Here is a 22,638-nt window from a genome sequence, read left to right as displayed (position 1 = left end):
TGGAGGGCTAGGAGAACATTAGAGAGACAATTGTTTTAGCCCTTCATCTTATTAGAAAGCAATACTTAGTAAGGGAAAGCATATTCTTAATGGTTATCAGTCACACTTCTATGAGGCATGCTCATTTTACAAGAACAGTACAGAGATAAATAGTCTACGGTATCACTTCAAGTACAATCTTAATAATGTAATACTTCTTACAGAGAAATAACTCTTTTGGCCAATGTAGTTTGTTTGAGAAATGTTTTATAAGGTTTTCCAGTAACTCATTCAAGCCAGTTGTGTTCAGTGCTTCTAGTTAATTCTTTTTGTGTGTGTTAGTATTCAGTTTATTTTATTCAGAAAATAGAAAGGTTTTGGTCAAGCTTGAGTTGGCATGTGTTCTGCTCAGCTTTATGTGAAGAAATAACTGGTTATTTTTCCAGACATCATTATGATTAGGGAACACTTTAAGTAACAGGAGACCACTGCTCCCTTTCTGGACTTTCCTGAGAATTTTCTGCTTCTTAAACTGTCTAATGTCCCTTTTTCTTTAAACTCAACTAAACCAGAAGTAAGTTTATCAACTTTGAAATTCAAGCCATATATTTAAGTTTTCAGCTTTGACCAGAACATTTTGGGTCACTTTATAAGGTTACTGCTAGAACTGGAGTTAACCCAAGTAATTTGTGTTTAACAGTCCTGAGTTCTAATTACCCACTTCATATTCTGTCATTTGCCTTTTGTCTTAAAGTAAAATCTACTCCAGTGCTTTATGTTACTCAGTTGCAGTTTCCAGTTGAACACAGATTGTTCTTCTCAGGAATATCTTGAAAAGGTCCATCATTTCTCTTTAGAATTTGGAGGGGAGAAGGGGAAAACTAGAAGAATAATCATGGAATGAGTGTAAGCATTGGAGCTGCCTTTCTGAGCTGCAAGTCCTGCCGAGATACTTGATGTCAGGTTTGCTTTTTAAGTTATAATAAAATGGACCTCATTTATGCTGCTCCTCAGGAAAGATTTTTAGTTGATGTAAAGAGAATTATCCTTCCAAGATCTTGGTTATGCTGCAAAATGTACCACCAAGAATGTTTTTTTAATTTGCTTCTTATGTTCAAGCTTTGTCAGTCTGCACACTGAACCTTCAGGAGGATCTCTGAACATTGGACTCTTCTGAAACACCAGTAACACATAATTATGATGGGGGAAAAAATGTGGACAGCTTCACGTAGCTGTCTCTTTTCCCTCTGGGACTTATTAAGTGTTATACAAACAACTCTCTCCCTTCAGTTGCCTTAGCTCGTATTGGGACTTGCAGTCTTTTCTCAAACTGTGCTGTCTGACTTGTTACGGTTATTAATATTGTTAGCTATTTACATTTGCTGAACAACATGGTAATTTTGCAAAGTTTATCATCTATGAGCAGGAAAAGCTTTTTGTTCTGAAAAATAACGGTGAGCACAGAGTGTGATCTGACATGGCCTGCAGACTGTTTGGATGACTTTTTTCCAAGGTGTTAGACAGAGCTTTGATTAAATAAGATTGAGCGGTAAGTTATCAAACCAGAACTGGCCTTTCTGACCTATCGCTTCTGGCTTTCCGGTTAGATGGCTGTGTTGTGCAGCTGAATTTGTCTTTGCTAGTGTTAATTACATATAAGCCAAAGCACAGCACACATCCTTATAGCACAGTAAGCTTTGAAGTAATAGCAAGTATTGAAGGCAGTGAAAACTTGTAGTGTTTTTTAAGCCATTAACTTCCAGTTGTTTGGAGGAGAGAGTTCTGAGCAGCAGGTGCTGTTTTTCATGTGCCGAGTCATCAATCAAGATAGTGAGGCCTTTGGAGCAGGAGGTGTATTTCACCTGATCCTTACCCCCACATTTGGCTTTGCAGCTTTGATCTGTGTTTAGATCAGTGTGTATGTATTTGTTTATATAGATCTGTATAAATAGCAATTAGGTGTTCACATCAGGGCTGTTCCTCCCAGCTCGGACCAAAGCAGGGACCAAGCAACTAGGCTGTCTCCAGTTTATAATGTGTTTTGATTGCACAGACTTGCAGTGCACTGTGAAACATGGAATCTGGTGCCCGGGCTTATTACTGATCTCATATGTTTACTCTGATATTTTGAAATTATTACCACAACAGGCCTCAGGGGCTCATTGTCCCCTTTGTGTGCATGTGTTATTCAGATGCCACTATTGACAATGGCAATAAGCTGTACCCAAGAGGAGGAGGATACAGTATATTGTGCTGTAACTTAGACAGCAGGGAATGTGAAAGTCCCTGGCTGCTGGGTGATGTGAGCAGCACTGCTCCAGCATTGCTCCCTGCTGGCTTATCACCTGAGAGCTTTGTGGTTTTTGCTAAGGAAACAGTAGTGGAAACAGCAACGGTGAAAGGTGGTGATAGCACAGCGCTACCTTGAGAGAAACTGCTGCTCAGAGCTCCAAATCAAGCGTGAGACAGATTTGAGCAGCGCCGTCTGGGCTAACCCCAGTAAAAGCTGAACTTTGTTTGTAGCTTAATTAGTAAGTGGCCATCAGAGAGAAAATTGGGTTGGTTTCTTTCCTTAGAATTATATTTTCAAGTGTGAATTCAGTTATTTCTTTCAGTTGTTAGGCCAGATTTAATCTGAAGATGTTCTGTTCTTTGAACTGCTGTGATTTATTGTTCCCCTTAAGGTCTGTTCAGCTGATCGCTTTAGTTGTGTGAGTCAAGTTTATGTGAGTCAGATGTGTGTGGACATAAATGGTGCTGCTGGACTTGAAATTCTGAGATTTAACTACTCTGTGTGCTCTCTAATTTCTGTATTGTGGAGGAGGAAGATGGGGAGCAGTAAAAATGTGACAGAATACAGGGGGCTGAGAAAGGGTTGAGCTTATAAATGCATGATCTTTGATTTTCGTGGTTTTTGGTTTTTTTTTTCCCCACATTTTCTGAATCTGCTTTGCTAATCTTATGTGGAAGCTGTCAGGCGTGGGGCCCTACAGAACTGTTTGGAGCTCCTACACGTTTCCAAAACGAGAACTGCCAAAGAGCTTGTCATCCTTGTGAGAGAAAGCTCCCTCGTGTGGATGAGAAGAACCGCTGCAGTGATGAGCTGCAATGCTGGGGCCTCGCACTGTAAGTTCTTGGATTTTTATCCCCCCAGGCAACTCATTCAAGTTTTGTATGCACTACTTTCTAAAGCTGTGTATCAACACCTATTTGTTTGCTACATGTATGGCAGACCAAACAGTTTAAATGATGTGGCCATGAAGGGAGCTAAAGCGGTTGATTATTATACTAAATTCTACATAATGATTGTGAATACAAATGAATATTTTACATATGTACAAATCCCTCAATATTATGGAAATTCCTGTAAATTATACTTCATAAAACTTGTATTAAACTTCAGGGTTTTTCTGTTCTTTTTATTTTTTTTCCCTTTCTAGAGTGTGTATCCCAAAGTATATGTATTTCAAGAATATCAAGTGATTTTGGGGATCTTTCTTTGGTTTGGATTCCTTGGCTCAAAGCTATCTGATTTATCAAGTACAGCTGCACAGTAAGTATAAAGATGGATTTGTGATGGAGGAGAATTCATCTTGATACTAAATTTCTTTTAGAAATTTACTTCTGGGCTGAGTAGGATTCATGCTTGTGATCTGAAGGCAGAAGGCTGTATCTCATTAGCAAAACCAGGGGGCATTTACTTCCATAAATGCTAATACTGTTCCCCTGAGAATGAAGTACTTAATGCGGGTGAAGAGAGACGCATAATTTAGAGTTACAGTGGAGGTTTACATTTATCAGCTCAGATTCATTGCTAGGTATAGGGCTGAGACAGCACTATACTGAGAGTGTACTGACCTGCTGCTGCAAAAAAAGCTGCACTGATATTTGCTGTTGGGTCCTATTAACTGGCAAAATGCTAATGTAAGAGCTTGTTCAGAGCTATCTGGATTCTAGCTTGCGGAACATAGCTCTGTGAATGTAGCTGAACTTAGGGAAGCATAGGATCTGAGGTTTTAGCAATGCACAGTGGTAAAATGAGACCTGTGTCTATGTAGATTCTGCTCATTTTGAGATAGTTTGGAGTTCTCTTTCAAGTGAGGGATAGTTACTCTAGTAAGCAAGTAGCATTTTCCTTTGAGAGCTGTGAACAGCAGTTGGTTGGGCGGTTCTTATGGTTATGCTGGTCAAGAAACGCATGAGCCTGAACTTGTGGGGAAGCAGGAGCTTCTCAGGAGGCTGCACATACTGGAGGCTGATGAACAGGATAATGAGGATTGCTGGGAGAAGCACCCTGATAGTGAGGTGTGGAGCTGCGCCAGCTCACTGGATCTCTTGACTGTGATCTACTGCTGGATCTGCACAGCTATCAATTTGAATCAAAAGAAACTCAGCAGCACTTGAAAAGATGTTCTTTCTGCCTGTAATTACTTGGACTGCACTCTGTAAGGTTACAGGGTGTGCTGTGCATGTGGGAGAAGTGACCTATGCCATCACAAATGGGTTGGGGAGTCTTTTTAAGGTGGTTTACACTTTACATATAACTTCTGTATTTTTGAAGTTCCTTCGTGGTTGGTGCTTCTTCTCAGTAGCACCATTGCTGGGAGTATTTTTGATGGTTGCTTTTATTCTTTGGCAGCTCTGGTCTGGATTCTTAAGAAACTGAAACATGTCAGAGCATATTTTGTCCTGATTTTCTTCTTGTCTGCAGCCTCTACCTCTCGACACTAAATGTTTTTCATGATGTTGGAAGGAGACCCTGAGGTCCTGTCCTGAGTTGCTTTGAATGTATTGAAGCTACATATCTGAACAGGTACAGTGGTTGAAATTAGTGCCCATAATGACAGAAGGGCTGCAATGTGAGGTGAACCATAACAGTAAAACACCAGAGAATCCACATGTGATGGACAGGAAATTAGATTCCATAAGTGCTGTGATTCATTCAGCTATCCTACTGAGATCAAAAGTAAGCTCAGATTTTTGTGTGTTCTAAGTATGGCTCTTATTTTTGTGAAGCCACTATGAACTGGAAGAACACTGCTTCAAATCCCTGAATGCTAAGCAGTTAATTTTCTTTTACTGGACCTGTGAGAATTGAAATAATGATTTTAAAATGCAATGAAGAAAACTTAACCAGAGCTGGGAGTTTATTCTTGGCTGTAATGACTAATAATTTGTAATCACTTACATTAAATGAGCTCTTGTTTGAAAATGTATAGATTGTGAATGAATTAATATTATGGATAAATGTTCTGATGTTTTTATATTAATTATTTAAGCCCTGGTTTTGACTACTTGATGTAGATTGTAGTAAAGCTGTGCCTGTCTTCCAGGAGCTCTACATCAAAGAAGCTACACAGCAGGTAATGCATAACTGGTCTGAGATACGACAGAGACAGCTTATTTTTTCACAGCTTTCATTACCTCATTTAATTTTTCATGTCTATGGATTATATTTAAAAGCTTAGCAGGTAAAAATGAAGATGGGCTAAAACTGATTCTCATTTTTCTCCTCAGACAAGGTCTCTGGGATCAAATAAAATGTTCAGTAAAACAAACCTAAATCTTGTGAAACAGGAGGTGTTGACGTGGTACCTCATAGAGCACCTGAAGGAGAAAAGGTATCCTGGATTTGATGGCTGACTTATTGTTGACTTGTTTGTGTTAGTTTTTTTCCTTCCTTTATTTGTAATAGTCTGCAAAATCAGGGCTAATGTTCAGCACATTAAAACACTTCTTTGCATGTGTTTGTGTGTGTGACCTACATATCAGTATGCAAGTTCTTGTCATTTTTCTCTGCAAGTGAGAACTGTTTTTGCTGGATGTACTGTAAAAGAGAAAATCAGGTGACTACTTAAGTATTTGCTCTGATTGTCCATGCATTCAAGTTTTAGAGCTTGCAGATATGGAAAAAAGTTGAAAAACAAAATGAACACGATCGTTAGAACAAGCAGCTGAAAGAAGTGATGGTGAAATTAGTCTCTGAATTGTCTTGGGCTACCTCACGCTGTCTTGTCAGAGAAAACACTTTCTGTAGAAAAAGCAGTGTAAAAAGGTGCTTCTTTGATCCTTGGTCTTGCTTTAGTTAACGTCACTCGCCATGAGAAGTCCTGCTTCTGCAGTATTGATGATTCCTGTGACAAGAACAAAATGGTCAGGGCCCTGGGTGGGTTACAGGAGTTCTCACTGTCAGTTTCATTAAGAAGAAGCTTTAACCTCAGCCTTGTACAGGAATCTAATAACGATGGAAAGAATTCTCCTCATATTTGCAACTTCAGAGACTCACTGCCTGCTGTGCAATGCTGTCTGCAGGGCTAACCATTTTGGATTTTAGAACTCCAATCTCTTCATTTTTATTTAATTTTTTTTTTTTTCCTGGCCAAGTATAGGTTATATGAAGTATTTGTCAGAAGGTGGATTGCAAAATAGTTTAGGTTTGTCTTCTATTTGGAATGGGAAATTTAAAAGCAAGGAGTGCTAACTAGGGAGAATTCATGGCTCTTATTCAGTATGAAGTTATTCTCATTACAGTCTGTTCCTGAACTCAGTATTGACACAGCAGGTAAGAAAACTGTGATGGCAGCCTGATTAATGTCTAGATTTTGGTCTTCCTATTAGAATGAAGGTGGGTGAGACTTGCTAAGAGGTTAGCCTGACTGTGGTGCAATATAAATTAACACTGTGTTCTACCCAGTCTTCTCTGTGAGAATATTGGAAGTCCCTCAATTTTCTTACCCGCTTGTACTGTTCACTGAAGTTTGCTCTTTGGGGAAGAATAGAATGCAGCTGTTGGAGAAGGGATCTGCTGCATGATCAGATTTTTCTGGGAGTTGCATTTGGTTTCATCCCGGAAAAAAAAAGGCCCAGAGGTACAAGCTGGGAACTAAAAGTGTTCCCTGACTTCTTTAGCCATGTTCTTCTGGCTGTAACAATACTTCCTGGGTACCTCACTGGTGCCGTTTGGAAGTAGCACAATATCAAAGCACAGCATTCTGTGCAAGCTGTACCACCTTCACATGGCACTTCTGAGTGGTGCTGCTCCACAGGATGTTGGTTACACTCTTGGTGTGCCCCATTGCATGGGATGTATCCAGGTTCTGTTGCCTATCCCACATCCCCCAGATAAATACATTAAAAACTATTGAATGATTGGGGACCTTATGAGATTGAAGGTAAACAGAAGTAATAGAACAGCAAATGGTGAGATAATAGGAAGCCTGCTCTCTGTCTTCCCTTTTTCTCTTCTACCGTTACAGGAGAAAGATGAAAGGGGATGTGAGAGAGAGAGAGATGAGCAACCTATGACTATTTATTACTAACTACTGACTGCCTAGAAAATGTTTTTTGATGAGATGTGAGGAGTTTGACATCAAAGTGATGGTAAGAGAGTGACAAGTCGGAGCTTATATTTATTTACCTATAAAAAATGTGGGAAATTCTGTAGATCTGATGTTAGCAGCAATCTGGAAGGAGTATTAGAGGTGACTGAGAACATGACCACCAAAAGAATTTTCTTCTGGTTCCCTTATATTGTTATATTTTAATATGAAGTTTTATAGTTAGTGTTTCTTTCACTATTTGTGGGTCTTCTCAAAGCAACATCTCAATGTTCTTGCGATTCTCTCCAAGTTTTTGCCCTTCTGCTGTTTTCCTTTTGGACATCTGGACAGAAGCTGATGCCTAAGATAAGGTATAGGCACTCATGGATTTGTAGAATGGAGTGCATAAAATGAATGTGTATTTACTGTCTTAGCTGTGATCTTACAGGGCTAAGGTCTACAAGAGGACTGGTGAGGGGGCTAATAATCTCCCTTTGCTGTACTGTTCTGATCGTACTTCCATCTTTGAGCATGCTCCTGTGTTCCTTCTTTGATTGCTTATTTATGTCTGAGTGCCTTTTCAGCTCTGCAAGGTCAGAAGTAGTGGAGAAGTACAGAGCTAATTGAAAATTCTTGAAGTTATTTTTCCATACCTTTCCATTTCTGTGGTAAGTCTGTAGAAAGGGATGCTTGATTCCATCCAAATTTCTACGAATATATTTTTTAAACAAATGAGAATTGTTAGCTATTTTAATAATAATAAAAAATAAAATAAAAATAAAGACAAACCTGCAGGAAGTTTTTCAGCTCTGCTAGTTCATTAGGTAAATTATTTTGTACTAAAAAGCAAGCACAAAATTTCTCTGGACCCCTAGAGAAAAATAAAGAATAGGGCAAGTGGAAGGAAGAGGAAGTCTTCTCATAGTATTTAAAACAAACCCCTTGGAAGGGGTTTCCTCAGTGTGTTATATTTCACTTGTATTAAGATGGCTAAGTCTGAATTTTTACAGTTCTGTTTTAAGCTGGAGCAGTATTAATCCACATCTTTGCCTGTTTGGGCAAATTTATTCCTTGTGTTGACTACAGTTATTACAGTGGAGCTCTGTACCTAAAGTGAATTTGGAATCTTTTCTTGCTCTTTTTAACCTCTGTTTCAAGAGTAGCGAAGTTCACTATAAGCATCGTGCCTTTGAAAATAAGATCTGCATACTTACATTATTGCTGCATTGTTCTGATTGGCAAAATGGTGCAGGCCTCTCCAACAGGCTTCCATCTGCAACTGAGCTGAAAGACTCCTGAGACCACGTCTTTGTTTGAATACTGTTAAATCTTTGCAGCTCAGTCACAGTTTCCATGCAGAACTGGGATGACTGCAGTTTTATTATCTCACAGTGTTACTCTTTGCATTTATTTTCTCAGCTTGACTATTTGGTAAGAATTTAGGATTTAGGCAGATAAATGTCTCTGAAACCAGAAGTAAAAATCATACAGGTGATAAGAAAGAGTAGGGTGGGAAAAGAAAACCAGTTAACTGGATGTAGAATTAGCCAAGGCTTGTTCTCTGCAATAAGGCTGTGGGATTTGGCAGTAATGTAGCTTAACTGGTTGGCAGGAGACTGTAATCATAGCCAAAATAGTATATATTGTGATATTATTACAACGGAGACTTGTCATCGGTAGATTAACATACAAATGGAGATTAGTGATGAGTGATGTGCCTCAGGGTTCTGTACTGGGACTGATGCTCTTTAATGTCTTTATCAGTGACATCAACAGTGGGATCAAATGCACCCTCGCTAAATTTGTGGATAACACCAAGGTGAGTGGTGGTGTTGACACTCCTGACACAGAATGCCATACAGAGAGACCTAGACAGGCTGAGCAGCGGGCCCAGGAGGGGACCTCATGACATTCAACAAAGCCAAGTGCAAGTTCTTGCATCTGGGTTGCAGCAAACCCCACTACCATTGCAAGCTGGGGGATGTAAGGATAGAGCACAGTCCTGTCAGAAAGGGCTTGATGGTACTTGTGGATAACAGCTGGAAATAAGCCAGCAATGTGCCCTCACAACCCAGAGAGTCAACTGTGTCCTGAGCACAGCCAGCAGGATGAGGGAGGGGATCCTGTCATTCTACTCTGAGACCTCATGAGGAGCACTGCATCCAGATGTGGAGTGCTTGGTACAGGAGAGACATGGACCTGTCTCAGAGGAGGGCCACAGAAATGATCCCAGGGATGGAACATGCCCCTTTGCAGACAGGCTGAGAGCTGAGGCTGTGCAGCCTGGAAAAGAGAAGGCTCTGAGGAGACCCCAGAGCAGGCTTTCTGTATCTGAACGGGGGCTGTAACAAGGAAGGGGACAGACAATTTAGTGGGGTCTGCTGTGATAGGGCAAAGGGAAATGGTTTCAAACTAGAAGAGGGGAGATTTAGATGGGATATAAGGAAGAATATTTATTTATGTATTACAATAAAAGTGTCTAGGCAGTGGAAGAGGTTGCCCAGAGAGGTGGTGAAAGCTCCGTCCATGGAGGTGTTCAAGATCAGGCTGGACCAGGCTCTGAGCACTTGATCTGGCTGTAAATGTTTCTGTCCATTGCTGGGGAGTTGGACCAGATGACCTTTAAAGGTTCCTTCCACCTCAAACAGTACTATGATTCTCTGATTAATGCATGTTCCTTCCACTTTTCCAGCAGAAAAAACTCTCTGGGTATCACATTAAACTCATAATGATTCATTTCCAGCTACTGAGAACATCTGGCCTCTAAAGCACATGTCACAGCTTAACATAGATATTGCTCTAGACATGGTCACAGTCATTTCCAGCAGGTTAGCACCTGCCCCTGCAGTTACCATGCTGAGAAATGGCAGAAGGTCCATCTTACCTCTAACACAGTCACAGGATTCTTATTTGTGTCGTCTTTTTTATCATCATCTGATAGTTTATTACTTCTCTCAGGATTGTTCAAAACTTGTGGAGTTTACTGAATGGGGGCATGAGGCTCTTCCTTTCAGTTTGGGATACAGTAGTAATGCCTGTTCTCTGGTGGAGTGGAGAACTAAGTCCGTACTGATAATATCTGAAGCCTTTGTCAACTGAAGCTTATTTGTCAAAATACAGACGCAATGTTATGGTTTGTTTATCCAGCATTTAAGATATTTTGGCACCAATATGGATGGAAAAGACATTGTTACTTTTAAGCCACGTCACTGATTGGGGATCTGTTTGTATCTATTTACTCACATTTGTGGTGCAACTAATTGCAGTTCAAGTATGATGAATGCTAATGATTGCAGCAGGAGAACTTGCAAAATTTACACTTCTTCACTTTCTCCAACACAGAAATCCTGCAGCATCTGCCTTTCCAACCACTGAACATCAGCAGTGCTCTCTGTAGTCTATTTTAACTTTATTTTTCTGCTGGCTGGTTGTTTTCTTACAGCTAGAATACGTTCTGATTAGTCCCTGTGAATTTCTTCTGTGTGAAGAGGCAGAGAATGTTGTATGTAATGTACAAGGTCACTCATGGGATTATCCTTCCGGAGCGTACAGAAATCATCTGTCAGTTAATAAGAGAAGTGATAAATAACAAATAATCTGAGATAGAAACAGAGAAAACAGAAAAATGCGGAGAGGATTGGCTTGGCTCCCACTGGGTTTAGGCAGCTTTGTCTTCCTGAGGCCAAAAGCCAGATCTCACTGGGGTTTGAAGCCTTGATGCTGGCCTCAGGAAGAGAGAGGAAAGGAAACAGTCCAAGGAATGCTGGCAAAATCTGCCAAGCGTGCAGTAGGGAAGGCCTGTGAGCAGGAGTATCCATCTCCCTCGCCAAAGACTGGGGGTTAGCTGCTCCAAGAGGACTTTCCAGTAATCCTTTGTGAGCTCTGTAGAAGTAAGGGAAAATATGAATGCTGTGAGGTGCCTGCTGCTTTGTTGTGCTTCAGGGTTGGCACAGCTATTAGGGCAATATTTTGAGTTTTGAGAGCCACAGAACACGTTTCAAACCTCAGGGAAAGGTTAGTATTTAAAGCAGTGCCATGGTCTTAGTTAATCAAAGATGTATGTAGAGGTCCTGGAAAATAGAACTGTTCAAAATTAGCACATGGTTCAGAACTTCACTTAGCACATCAGGCAAGTGCTCTTAAAGTAGAAACCAAACTCTGACATGTAAACACCTTGCACTACAGAACTCATAGCCCCATTGTACACATCTCCTATAGGAAGAATGGGACAAATGAGTTTTCTGAAACTGAAGCCAGTTAAACCTCACTAGTGTGTGTATGTTAGTATGTCAGTATTGGTTTTCTTCAGATACAGTAGGATGGTAGGAAATATCCAAAGCCCGCATTAACTGTGCTAAATGCAAAACATTATACAGATTTTATATGCCAGATTACAACTATTGTTATTTTAATACATGACTGATCATTTGCTCTTGGATCCTTTTTACTCAACACTCTGAAAGTGTGATCTGATACCTAAATAAAGATTAAAAAGCAACTCTCTTAAAGTTTAAAGATATTCATTTCAATCTTCCTTATGAAAATAAAAGCTGGAAACATTCATGGAAACACAAGGGACAGAAGAGAAAAAAAATTTAAGGCTTTAATGCATAAAATCTTCAGGCAGTGCTTTGTGGTTTCAGCTGAATTGGCACGTTATCAGCACTTCACGACAACGTGTTGGAATAATAGAGAAATATATTTAAGCTTAGTATAGTGTGTCCTGTGTTTTGGAGTTTCTCTCAAAGAATAGAAACACTAATTAGAAAAAGGTGTGTAAAGAACAAACTTGTCTGGGGATTAAATGTTGCTGATGGAATAATGCATCAAACTATCAGAGCAACAGCTGCTTTATTTGATTCCCCACAAGCTCAGTGAATATTTGCCAGAGCTGTCCTGCGTGAGTGACATTCAAATCGCTTCTGTATGAATATGTATATATATTTAAAGATAGGAAAAAGGAGAGGCTATAAAGCCGTATTTTTCTGTACTTAAATGTCATCTAGAGGAAAAGAAAGTAACAGCTGCTAAATACTACTTACACCTTCCCCAAAATAAATGGGCAAACAACTTTTATTCTTCATATCGCTGCTGCTGCCTGTAAAAGGAGGCTGCAGCTCTGGTCAGCAAAATTTAGCTTCAGGATGTGGAGTCTGCAAGGTACTGTTAGTCAGCACGTCCTCTCTCTCATTTAAAAGCAGCTCCCCCTGCAGGCATTCTTTTGACCACCTTCTGGTCTGAATTTCAGCTGACTTGCTACAGGTCTTGCTAGGACATGAGGAAAGAGCTGCTCTGTTCACTGTTAACGTACGTGTGAGCATTTACCTGGGGAAACAGTACTTGCTGCTTCAGTACTGTTTTACATCAGTACAACCACCAGACTTTTTTCTCTGTGGAAATTTGATTAAGAATTCAGTGGAACAAAATATTTGTATTTCATTTTTATCCTGAATCTCAGCTTGCCACAGAGTTAATACAACAAAATGCTGTTGAATTTTTGTAGTAATCTCTACTATGCATTATCTCATTCCTGACCTGCATACCAGCACGTTAGATCTGTATTTCCTAGAAGGAGCAGCTTTGGATTGTGTTTTCAGAAAGCACGGGCTATGCTCTCTCTGCTGACTGTTCAATATGACCACTTCTATTTTCTATTCATTTAGATGATCACACAACAGAAACTGTTGAAGTCCTTTATTACAAAGATCAAAAGTCATGGTTACCATTTACATACACAATTTACAAATTATTCACAAAGGAAGTAACAGATATGCAAGATACTTTAGCCCAAGCAGGAGATGGGACAGTAGAGTTGTTTCCCTGCTTTATTTACTGAAAGAAAAGGTGTCTTCTTGTGTTTGTTTTAATTATTATTGTTTTCCCGTATGTGTTAAACACCAGCCTAGTGTTTAGGTAGCACCTTTAATTGTATCTGTTCATATACTGGCCTGCTTTTCTTCATTGGAAAGAGCATGGTGCACATATAAACACGCACTGAGATCTGTAGTTTTGTCACAATGCTGAGTTTCTGTTTGATGGGAATCCTATAGATTTTGGTATAATGTAGTGGTCAGGCTTAACAAAGCTGATTTGTGGCATTTCACTGATTTTGAGCAAGATTTCATTGAAACAAAACTGGAGGTTATTATCAAAATTCTTATTCTAAGAACTAAATTGATGATGACTGTTGTATCTTTCAGTAACATGATCTTAACATGGATGCTAGCCAGGCTGTTAGATGTCTTTAACACCACAGCTGATTTATTGCTTTTCTTTCATTCAGATTAGCATGTTCTATACCATTTCCTAAGGCTATTTCAGAGACTGGGAAACTTTAACATCAAAGAGTGCTAATTTACCAAATCTCACAAAGTAGGATATTTATCACAGGGTATCTTACAGCACTCGACAAAAAGGAGAGTGAATTTCCAAATCCTTGATATGAAAGCACAATATCAAGAGTGCAGTAGCTGCCATTTGTCTAAACCTACAGACATCCATAATTAACATTTTTTTTCTGTCCACCGAGATGATGTTTAGACAAAATTATTGAGGGAGCACACTGATGAAGGAGCAAACAAATACAGATATGGAAATCACCAATGTGACATTGCATCCAAATTGTAAGCAATAAAGCAAAACACTTCACAAAGGTTTTTACGTCTAATGGAACTGTTTAGTAGGTATCATCCAAATAGTTATGATAGTATTATGATGGTATGACTTTCTACCCAGGAATCAAATATTCTTCACCTCAAAGCCTACAGTATTCCCAGGGTATAAAGACTTGCAGATGCCATAGTAAACTTGAAATACAGTAATAGGCAAAGACTTTAGTGGCACCACCTGTACATACAGCTGAGTTACTGGAACCTTACGGAACAAAGCGACATTGCAGTATGCCTTTGGTAAGGCTTCTTGCTGGTTTAAAAAGGTAGATTTTCCTTTAAGGAGATTGTCCAGCAGTATTGGTTTCACTTCTGTTCAGTGGAAGGTCTCTTTATTGATCCACATAAGACTCCGTGTTTCATTTGGTTTGCATTCATACTCGATACTGCCAAAGCTATTTCCCCATTGGCAGTGATCCCGTTTGTGGTAATTGTAGAATTTGACTTGCCAGACTGTTTCAAAAACACCAATGTCATTAAACTGTGAGGTAAAGGGAATAGCAGTGTTAGTAGGCTCATTTTTTTTGTTCTTCTTCATATGAGCAAGTTATAAAATTGGAACAGAGAACAGCTAATGTATGGGTTATTGTGCTTCAAGTTAACAAATCAAAGACCTGTAAAACCTACTCTAGCAGCCATAAAGTCTTTTATACTTTAGGCGTACATAAAAGATCAGATTCTCCATTTACTGCCCTCTTGCATTTATTTGTATCTGGTAAAGGCAAGGGAGTAAAATATTCAGCTTCCCGTATGGGTAGGTGTGATTAACGTGAAGAATCAAAGCTATAATCCCTCTCAGGACAACAGACCTGTGGTGGCTTGTTGAGCTCAAATTGGCTTAGAGATACTACACATCATGTAGCAGATATCTGTAGCAATCTAGGCTACCACTTCTGTACCATATCTAGAGGCTGCAGTACGATTTGGGAAGATACCTTGCTTTAATCAGTCTCAAATATTTAATGTCCCTGTGTTTTTTTAGAGCAGTGTCACAATTGAGACACTCTTTCCTTGTAAGCATTTCCATCACTCACTCTGACGGCTTCTTCACTTGACTCTTTTCCATTCACATCATGTGCCTGGAAGATGACCTTTGAAACCTTTATTAATGATCCTCCACTAAACCCCTCTTGTGGTAACCCTGATACCATTTGTAAGGCAAGATAGTAAAGGTTAAGCACAATGATTATTGTTGTGCACAGTCTACATAGAGAAATCATTTGTAGAGAAGAGCATCAACTACAGCTGTCTAGAAACTGAGAAAGAAAAAAAGATTGGTCCAGAAGAAAAGGAATTTCTAATGCTATTTGTGGAAAGGGCAGTGTTAGGAGAATACAGGTCTGGCTTCCCTATTCAATCTTAACCTGGCCTGACCAAGAATAAAATGAGACCCGAAGAAAGGTTCTAACTTAGTTTACACCATTTGCTGCACAGTTTAGAGTTTTCCAGGTCATGAGCATAACTTAGCAGTCAGGTAAAACTGACCTCAGAGCAGACAAGAAATTAATGCATCACTTTCATGAATACTTTGTCTTTTAGGCATTATCAGGATGGTTTTGATGTCAGAACTGAGCTCTCAGTCTATTTCTAGTGCGAGTTCAAGTTCAGGCTTTACGCCTTAGATTCCTTTTCTGCCTAGGATACATCAGTATCTTGCCTGCTACAGAAAAGGAAGTGGAGGCAGGAGTTCCTCCTAGTTGAAGGAAATAGGAAAATGTAAAGCCACACGCAGTAAGCATAGTTATAAAGATTCAGGAAGTAGGCATTAGCAGTTCTTGAAATGGGATGCCTGCATCTTGTTCCCTAAATCTGTCATAGCTCTTCCTAGCTAAGCAAATAAATAATGAGTTAAGCATGTAAATACAGGCAACTCAACCAGGATTTGAGACTTAAAAGTATCAATTGTGGGTATCTTAAATCTGTACTGAAGAACCATTCTGTCAAAATCAAATACTAAGAGAGGCTGAAAACTTGCTTAGCGCTTGCAAATCCTAATAACTTCATGGTTGGTACATCAGGATTTGGTTTGTAAAGCTACCATTTAGACAAATACTGTAGCTGCTCATTTTGATCTACAAAAAGGAGGTTCAGCTCCCATTTCTTTTTCTTGCAGCACCCCAGAGAGCTATGCAGATCTCTACAAATCCCTCAAGTACCTCCTCATGGCTTCCCCTCGGGAAACAATGTTTTTCTTCCCTCAATGCTCTACCTAGCAGTCTCACTGATGCAAAACAAGGAGGAGGGCAGCAGCTGTGGGCAGGCTTTGCCCTGGAACATTTCACCTCCATGCTTTCCATCATATGTGTCAACTCTCTGCTGCCCTCTGTGCCTTTCTGTGCTGGGCTCCTGCTGCAAAGAGGACCACCTACCTGCATGTTGACCTGGATGGGCTGTCTCTCCCCACTCTTGGTGTGGGGCACTCCTTCTGTGTCGTAGATCCCTGTATAAGAGACCACTTGTGCATCCCTTGATTTCTCCTCCAGTGGGACATTGACACCCCCGATGCCCATCGTCCTGCAAAGAGATGGGATGCATCTTTTCAGCAGCCCTGCAGGCCCACTTCCTAGCAGGTTGGAGCCAGCAGGTAGGCTTGCATTCTGGCAGCCTGGGGATGCTTCAGGGATTTTAGCAGGCCTCCAGGTGCTGCTGACTCACTGGGGCTCCTTGAAAAATGTCAGGAATCCCAGAATCATTTTCCCATCTGCATCCTCCCTGCTTCCAGTCTCTGCTTTGCCATGGTGCAGTGATGCCCTGACTGGAGAGCATCCCCAGCTTGCAGGGCTGGAGGGGATCTTTCTGCTGTGACAATGGAAGGAGAAAAGGAGCTGGACCTTAAAAAGCCTCAGGGGAGGTGGGGATGGAGAGAGAAGCAGCCCATAAAGGGCCAAGCCAGTCTCTCATACTGTCTGCGCAAAGCAGCAGAAACAGCTGGCCAGGGACCTGGAAACAGCAAAGCAAAAGGGCAGGGAGGGAGAAATGACGGAAACCTTGCTTTGTCAGCCTGCCAGGAAAAAATATTAAACCTCTAAAAATAAAAGCAGAGAGAAAGGGAGGGCTGCGGGGGCCACGATGGAGAGGATGCACTTACGTGGCCTGCACGGTGCCGGGCCGGAGGGCCACCTCAATCTTGTACTTGGCCCCGGTGAGCAGCTTGATGGTGCGGTTCTGGCCGAAGCGCTGCCCGTCCACCTTGAAGTAAACCGCCCCGTCGTTGGGCTGGATTTTGAGGGAGACGCTGATTTTCACGAGGCTGGGGATGTCAACCATCGCGGGGCCGCAGGGTCTGCGCCCTTCCCGCCCCCTCCGCGGAAGGCGGCCAACAGAGGAGACCGAGAGGGAGAAGGAGAGGAAGAGGAGGGAGGAGGAAGAGGAGGGGCTGCCGGATCCGAGCCAGCCCTGCCCTTCCCAAAAGCAGCTGATGATATATTTGTTCTTCCCTCCCCCGCTAATCACGGCGCAGCAGCTGTGCTGCGGATCTTTCCTCCATCTCCCTGTTTGGGGGACATTTGCAGCTGCTCAAATCACCGCGGGTTTCCAGGGAGTTAATCCGACCTCGGTTATGGCAGCCTTAATCCCGCCGTCATTCCCGGGCGGGGCGGTTCAGCACCACGGGCGCGGACAGCAGCGCGGCGCTCAGCGGCTCAATAGGGCGCGATTTCTGCTGACATCTTCAGTTATCGCCTTATCCCAACTCTCATATTTTCGCAGGAAAAAAAATCCAACAAAAAACAGGAACCAGACAACGGCAACAACAAAAGACAAACAAACAAATGACCATAATGCACCACGTCTGTAAAGAGAAAGATCTTTGAAACTGGAAGTTGTAATTTATAGTTCTCTGCTCTTTGCCCATCTCATTCCAGTTTGCAAAAATTACTTTTTCACCCAGGAGCAGAAGATTTAGGCTTCCTTTCCACTCTTTTGCATCTACACTTATAAAACTGCAACGTTCTCACAGTTGACACAGGATTTGGGCAAAAAAAAGTATTGTATTTTTTGACTTTATGACTCTTCGTGATTTCATTAGGATAATTTCACAGCCAGTTCATCTACGTACTGCACTAGGCCTGAAATACTCTTGTTTTTCTAGAGCTGAGATGGTATGTGTGGTGGTAAAATGTGATACTGCTAAGTCAAATGGAAGATCTGACATTACCCAGATGCTTTTCTTTCTGTGTGCATGTTATTAGTCTCTTAATTTAAATCTGAACAGTAAGCAAAAGAATATATATATGCTGAAAACTTATGTAATGTAAATCTTACTGTATTTGCCTTAATTACTTATCCAGCTAAGAATAGGCTTCATATTTTGGTCAGCCAGCAGCCAAGAAAAATAAGAGCAGAGCATGATCCCTTCATCTCAAACTGTGTGTAATAAGCTCTGTAAGTAACATCTCATCTTTGATAGCAGTTAGTGGTAGCAGGGTCTGTCGTAGAGGGAAGTTGTTAAACGATGCAGTCATTGCCCCTCCCACTGAACAGTCACCAGTGAAATACTCAATCCAAAGCAAAATCAATTCCCTTGTTTGATGAGTAGCAGCATTATCAATGTTAGTTTATGAGCATAATGTTAAGGATTTGGTGAGTCACTTAAAACCCTTGTATTGCTGGAGGATATCTACTCAAAAAGTACTTACATTTAGTCAAGTATTAAGTTCCTGCAGTGAGGGCCAGCATTTGATCACAAACCATACACTGAACTCCACAGATTTGTTGCCTGGATCTTTGCTAACTTCAAAGATCCTGAAGATGCCAAAAGTTAGGTAAAGCCCTCCAGCCATTGTCTAAAGCAATAGTGAATAGTCTTGAAAATATATTGGAAGTATCAAGTAACGTGTTCAGATAAGGAAGCAGTTACTATATTTAGACAAATATCTTATAACCTTATGGCTCAAAAAGGACCATGTGTGCATTTTTCCTCGTTTTGTTTGGTCATTGAAAAATACTTCCCTTTTTCCATTATATTTTGCTGAGAACTGCTGTGCTTTGTGGCTTGTTGAAAATTTTGCTTGCAGCAATACCCACTTCTATGAGTTTAAATGTAACTCAGTAAGAAACCACAGAGGTCTTACACATGGGAAACCTGATAGCATCACTTAAAGCAGTGTGAAGAATAATGGCCATTGCCAGGGATCAGTTTTACTCCTCTCATGAGCCAGACATATCATGTTGTAGTAAATTGTGTGTAGCTGAAGGCATTGATTGCAATTAGTTTTCCAAGTACACAAGAGGTCAGATCTATAATCAGTTTTTTTTCACCTTGTTATTTCTGCCTGCATGATCATCTTTCTCTGGTCACAGCTCAGGCTGTGATTTTATTCCAGACCACGATAATGAAACAAAACAAACTGCAAAGATAAGGAAGATTTTAAAAGCATCATAGTACAGATTATGTATGCACAGACTAGGTAACTGTTTTACCATATGGAAGTGAAATACAATAAAAGTTAAGCATTTATAAGAAGAAACAATTGTAAGCATAAGCACTGTCTTTATTGATCTGATAACTTCACCTGCTTTTAGTGTTCTCACTTATCTCACCTTACCAGGTGTTTTTTATCAATGTAGATGACAAGGGAGGAGTTATCTTCCATAAGCTGTTCTGGGAGGTTAGTTTTTTTGCTGAAACATAGCTACTCATTTTACTTGCCTCAATGGGCTTCAGTTAAGGTGATGCTTGGAGCCTCTAATCCCAGCTTCTGCACAAGCCCCACTTCAGCTCAGCTCTGGACTTCCAGTTTCTGTCTTCCTTGTGTGCAGGAGTGCTGGTCTTCAGTTTTGCTATGGACTTATCTAGCTATGAGCTCCCTCGATCCTGATCTATAGACTGACCACCTGGCTTGACTTCAGCCTGCTCCTGTGGAGGTGCTGTGGGTTGTGTCATGCATCATCCTCACTGAGACAGGTAAGATGGGTCTTAGTTAGAGAAACCCATCCCCTACCAGGAAGTAATGTAGATTTTGCTGTATGCACAGAGCAAATGGGGTGATCCTTACAAGACTGAAAACTAAATAGATGTTTCATTGGGCTTGAATCAACATCCAATTCTCTGAAGTCACAGCAGTAGCTTAGTAGTACAGGTGGACTGACTTATTTATTCTTCCTTCCACTTATTTTTTCAGTCTTTCAAGTCTACTTTTTGTTTTCCTCTCATCTGAGGCTTCCCAGCCTGTTGTCCAGGGTCAGTAATATACATTAGGCTAATTCCCTTTCCCTGGGATGGGAATACTGAACCATTTTTGTGTGTGCTGTTGAGCCCTTTAATGCTCTTGAGGAGAGCAGTAAGCTTGCTCAAGTCATCTGCTGGCAGTGTGCTCAGTCATCCTCATCTCTCTTTTCAGAAGTGCAAAGGTCTTCTCGCATTGCAGCTTTACCCTCCTACGCCTCTCTCTTGTGTTTTGGCTGCATCACATACATGTATCACTGATCTAAGCCACAGATGAAATTGGCTGTATTCTGTGCCAAGTCAGAGCTTATATGCATGCCAGCCATGGTATATGTTACGTGCTGGTCCAAGTTGCCTAGGAAACATTCTGGTGAAGTCCATTTGGTGTTTTCAATCTACCTTATGTAATCTTTCTATGCAGGGCATGCCAAGTGCGTTAACTTTTCAGTAATACCATTTATGCAGGAGTTCCCATTTTCCTGTTAGTGCATTAATCCTGCTGCACAGCTCTGCAAGAATTAAATATGTTAAATGTGCCTCGAGGTCAGCACAAGATGCCTTGTTTATGACAGTGAACAAGCAGTATTTGGATTCCAAGGTGACACAGACAGCACCGGTAATAAACTTCTGCTTTCTTCTCCTTGGTTACTTATTAAATATCATGCTGAATTTGGAAGTGCCCTGGTTTGGGGTTTCTTTTTGAGAAGTGGATGTAAAGCCACAATCTCTCATTTGCTTAAAATAGCCATATGTGTGAAGCCATATGGAGTGAATTGTGCTGAGACTTGCACTCACCAGATCTCAGATCAGTACTGTGATTCTTCTGAAACCTCTGCTTCTGAGTAGAAGCAAGAAAAGATTTTACTTTTACTGGCAGCTGGGCTGGACTTTTATCACCTTTGCAAACCACTTCTATTGTTTTTCATGTACATTTATCATGAGTATGTGGCGTTTGATTTAATTTCTACTGGAAATTTGGCTGGATTTGCTAGAGAGCTGCATATTTCAGGAGAACTCAACCGCTCTGTTACAGATGAAGTGAGCTTATGACACTTACTGGAAAAAAAAGTTGTGCAAGGATGGCACAGAGCAGTAAAGCTGATGTAACAGACTGAGTATTCCTTGCAGCTTACACATTTATTTGCAGTGAGATGGCCCACGATCTTGGTGTAAACTCACATCACTCTCAACTAGATCCCTCACTCGCATAAATGCAGATGATTTCTTTTGTTAATGCTTGCAGGAGGGAGTCCTGAAGTGGCAGGAGGAAAGGTATTCTAAAGAATTAGAGCCACAAGATCTCCCTTGCAAGAATGGGAGCTTGCTAACAAACTGAGCTAGGCTATGGAGCTTTGTTGCAGACTGTGCCATTGTGGCAAATGTAATCCAGCATTGCATACCTTTATCTACTTTGCACAGAAATGAGAACAGGGTAATTTACAGCAGATTCAATGCAAGTTACAATCTTCTTGTCAGAAATCATCCCTTCTTTGGAGAGACACGAGAAATATAGACTTTCTCTTATGTCTTTACCAATAACATGAATTATATTGGAACAAGAACGTTTTTGGAATTCTAGCTGGTACTAGAGAATACTTATTTCTGGTGCTGCTTTTTAGGAGTAGCTCATAATTTATTGGCAGTCCACCCTGTCCCTTATACAAGCCACTGCATTGTTAATGATCTTTGTGCTTTGCTTGAGTGTCTTAGCTGATCAGCACATTTCTATCTGGGCAAGGTGAAATGCTGATTCCCCTGTGACAATGGGTGATAAATTAAACCAGAAGGACAAAAGGGATAGCTGACCTTTGAAGATGAGAGAAAATATGTATATTGTTATATTGTTATATATATAGAAAGTTATAAAAGAAGGTGATTCCAGCTAATACTAGCCAATTCCATGCTTTGACAGTGCATTGCATAGTTAGCTAACGGTAAATTCTGGAGTAACTGGCTTGGTGCCACTGTGTCTATAATTTCATTTTGCACATTTCTAGGAGCTTTTCTTACAGGTAAATGAGAAACTGAGCTTCCTTTGGTTAATGATGGTGTCAGCATCTTTTTCTACTGTTTCTTAATGTAAGGTCATATAGACAGTTCTTTTTCCAAGAACAGTCTCTGGACACTTTCTATCATAGTTTATCATGGAGGACACTGTTCCTGACTCAGCATAAACACTGAACTAGCAGGAGCAGGGCTGCCAAGGGGAAAATCTGTGCCTGCAGAGAGAAAGATGCTGACAGATTCCTCTGTCTTTGTTACTATAAGCCCTGGTTCTTGGTTTTTTGTGTTCATCTTCAAGCTACATATTTTATGTCCTTAAAATCTTCATTAAAAAAGATAGGCTTCCAGTGAAAGATATTTGGGTTGTCATTGTTAGGGACTTGTATTGTTGGTTATCCACTCAAACGGGAAAAAAGTGTACCTTTGAAAAAGATGGAAACAACAACATGAAAGGAAATTATTCCCCTTCTTAAAGCAAAAGGAATTACTTAGTGAAGAAACA

At 40.7% G+C, this 22,638-nt stretch overlaps 2 protein-coding genes across 12 annotated transcripts in view; one reads left to right on the top strand and one right to left on the bottom strand.

Annotated features, from left to right (window-relative positions):
• The window catches only part of PLEK (pleckstrin), a 49,716-nt gene that overhangs the window by 13,366 nt on the left and 13,712 nt on the right, over positions 1-22,638 (top strand). For 3 of the 11 annotated variants that reach the window (XM_032443694.1, XM_015856497.2, XM_015856498.2), the window contains 5 exons: positions 2,950-3,105; positions 3,420-3,532; positions 4,691-4,792; positions 5,497-5,600; positions 9,063-9,117. In XM_032443694.1, the coding sequence (XP_032299585.1) occupies positions 5,521-5,600; positions 9,063-9,117 (135 nt within the window). In that variant the 5' untranslated portion in view covers positions 2,950-3,105; positions 3,420-3,532; positions 4,691-4,792; positions 5,497-5,520. Of the gene's footprint in view, positions 1-2,949; positions 3,106-3,419; positions 3,533-4,690; positions 4,793-5,493; positions 5,601-7,235; positions 7,360-7,882; positions 7,967-9,062; positions 9,118-19,606; positions 19,637-19,726; positions 19,872-22,638 lie in introns of those variants that run through there. The other 8 variants (XM_032443698.1, XM_032443696.1, XM_032443695.1 and 5 more) reach the window with 6 other exon arrangements.
• Positions 12,978-17,641, bottom strand: CNRIP1 (cannabinoid receptor interacting protein 1). The gene is made up of 3 exons (XM_015856511.2): positions 17,055-17,641; positions 16,336-16,480; positions 12,978-14,447 (listed from the first exon to the last, which is right to left on the bottom strand). Exons 1-3 carry the CDS (start codon positions 17,231-17,233, stop codon positions 14,283-14,285), a joined length of 489 nt encoding a protein of 162 aa, XP_015711997.1. The 5' UTR covers positions 17,234-17,641; the 3' UTR covers positions 12,978-14,282.

Source organism: Coturnix japonica, chromosome 3, assembly GCF_001577835.2.
Source record: "Coturnix japonica isolate 7356 chromosome 3, Coturnix japonica 2.1, whole genome shotgun sequence".
In the NCBI taxonomy this organism is placed as follows: Eukaryota; Metazoa; Chordata; class Aves; order Galliformes; family Phasianidae; genus Coturnix; species Coturnix japonica.
The sequence above is the reverse complement of the archived record's forward strand: the minus strand, read 5'-3'. Positions and strand labels throughout refer to the sequence as shown.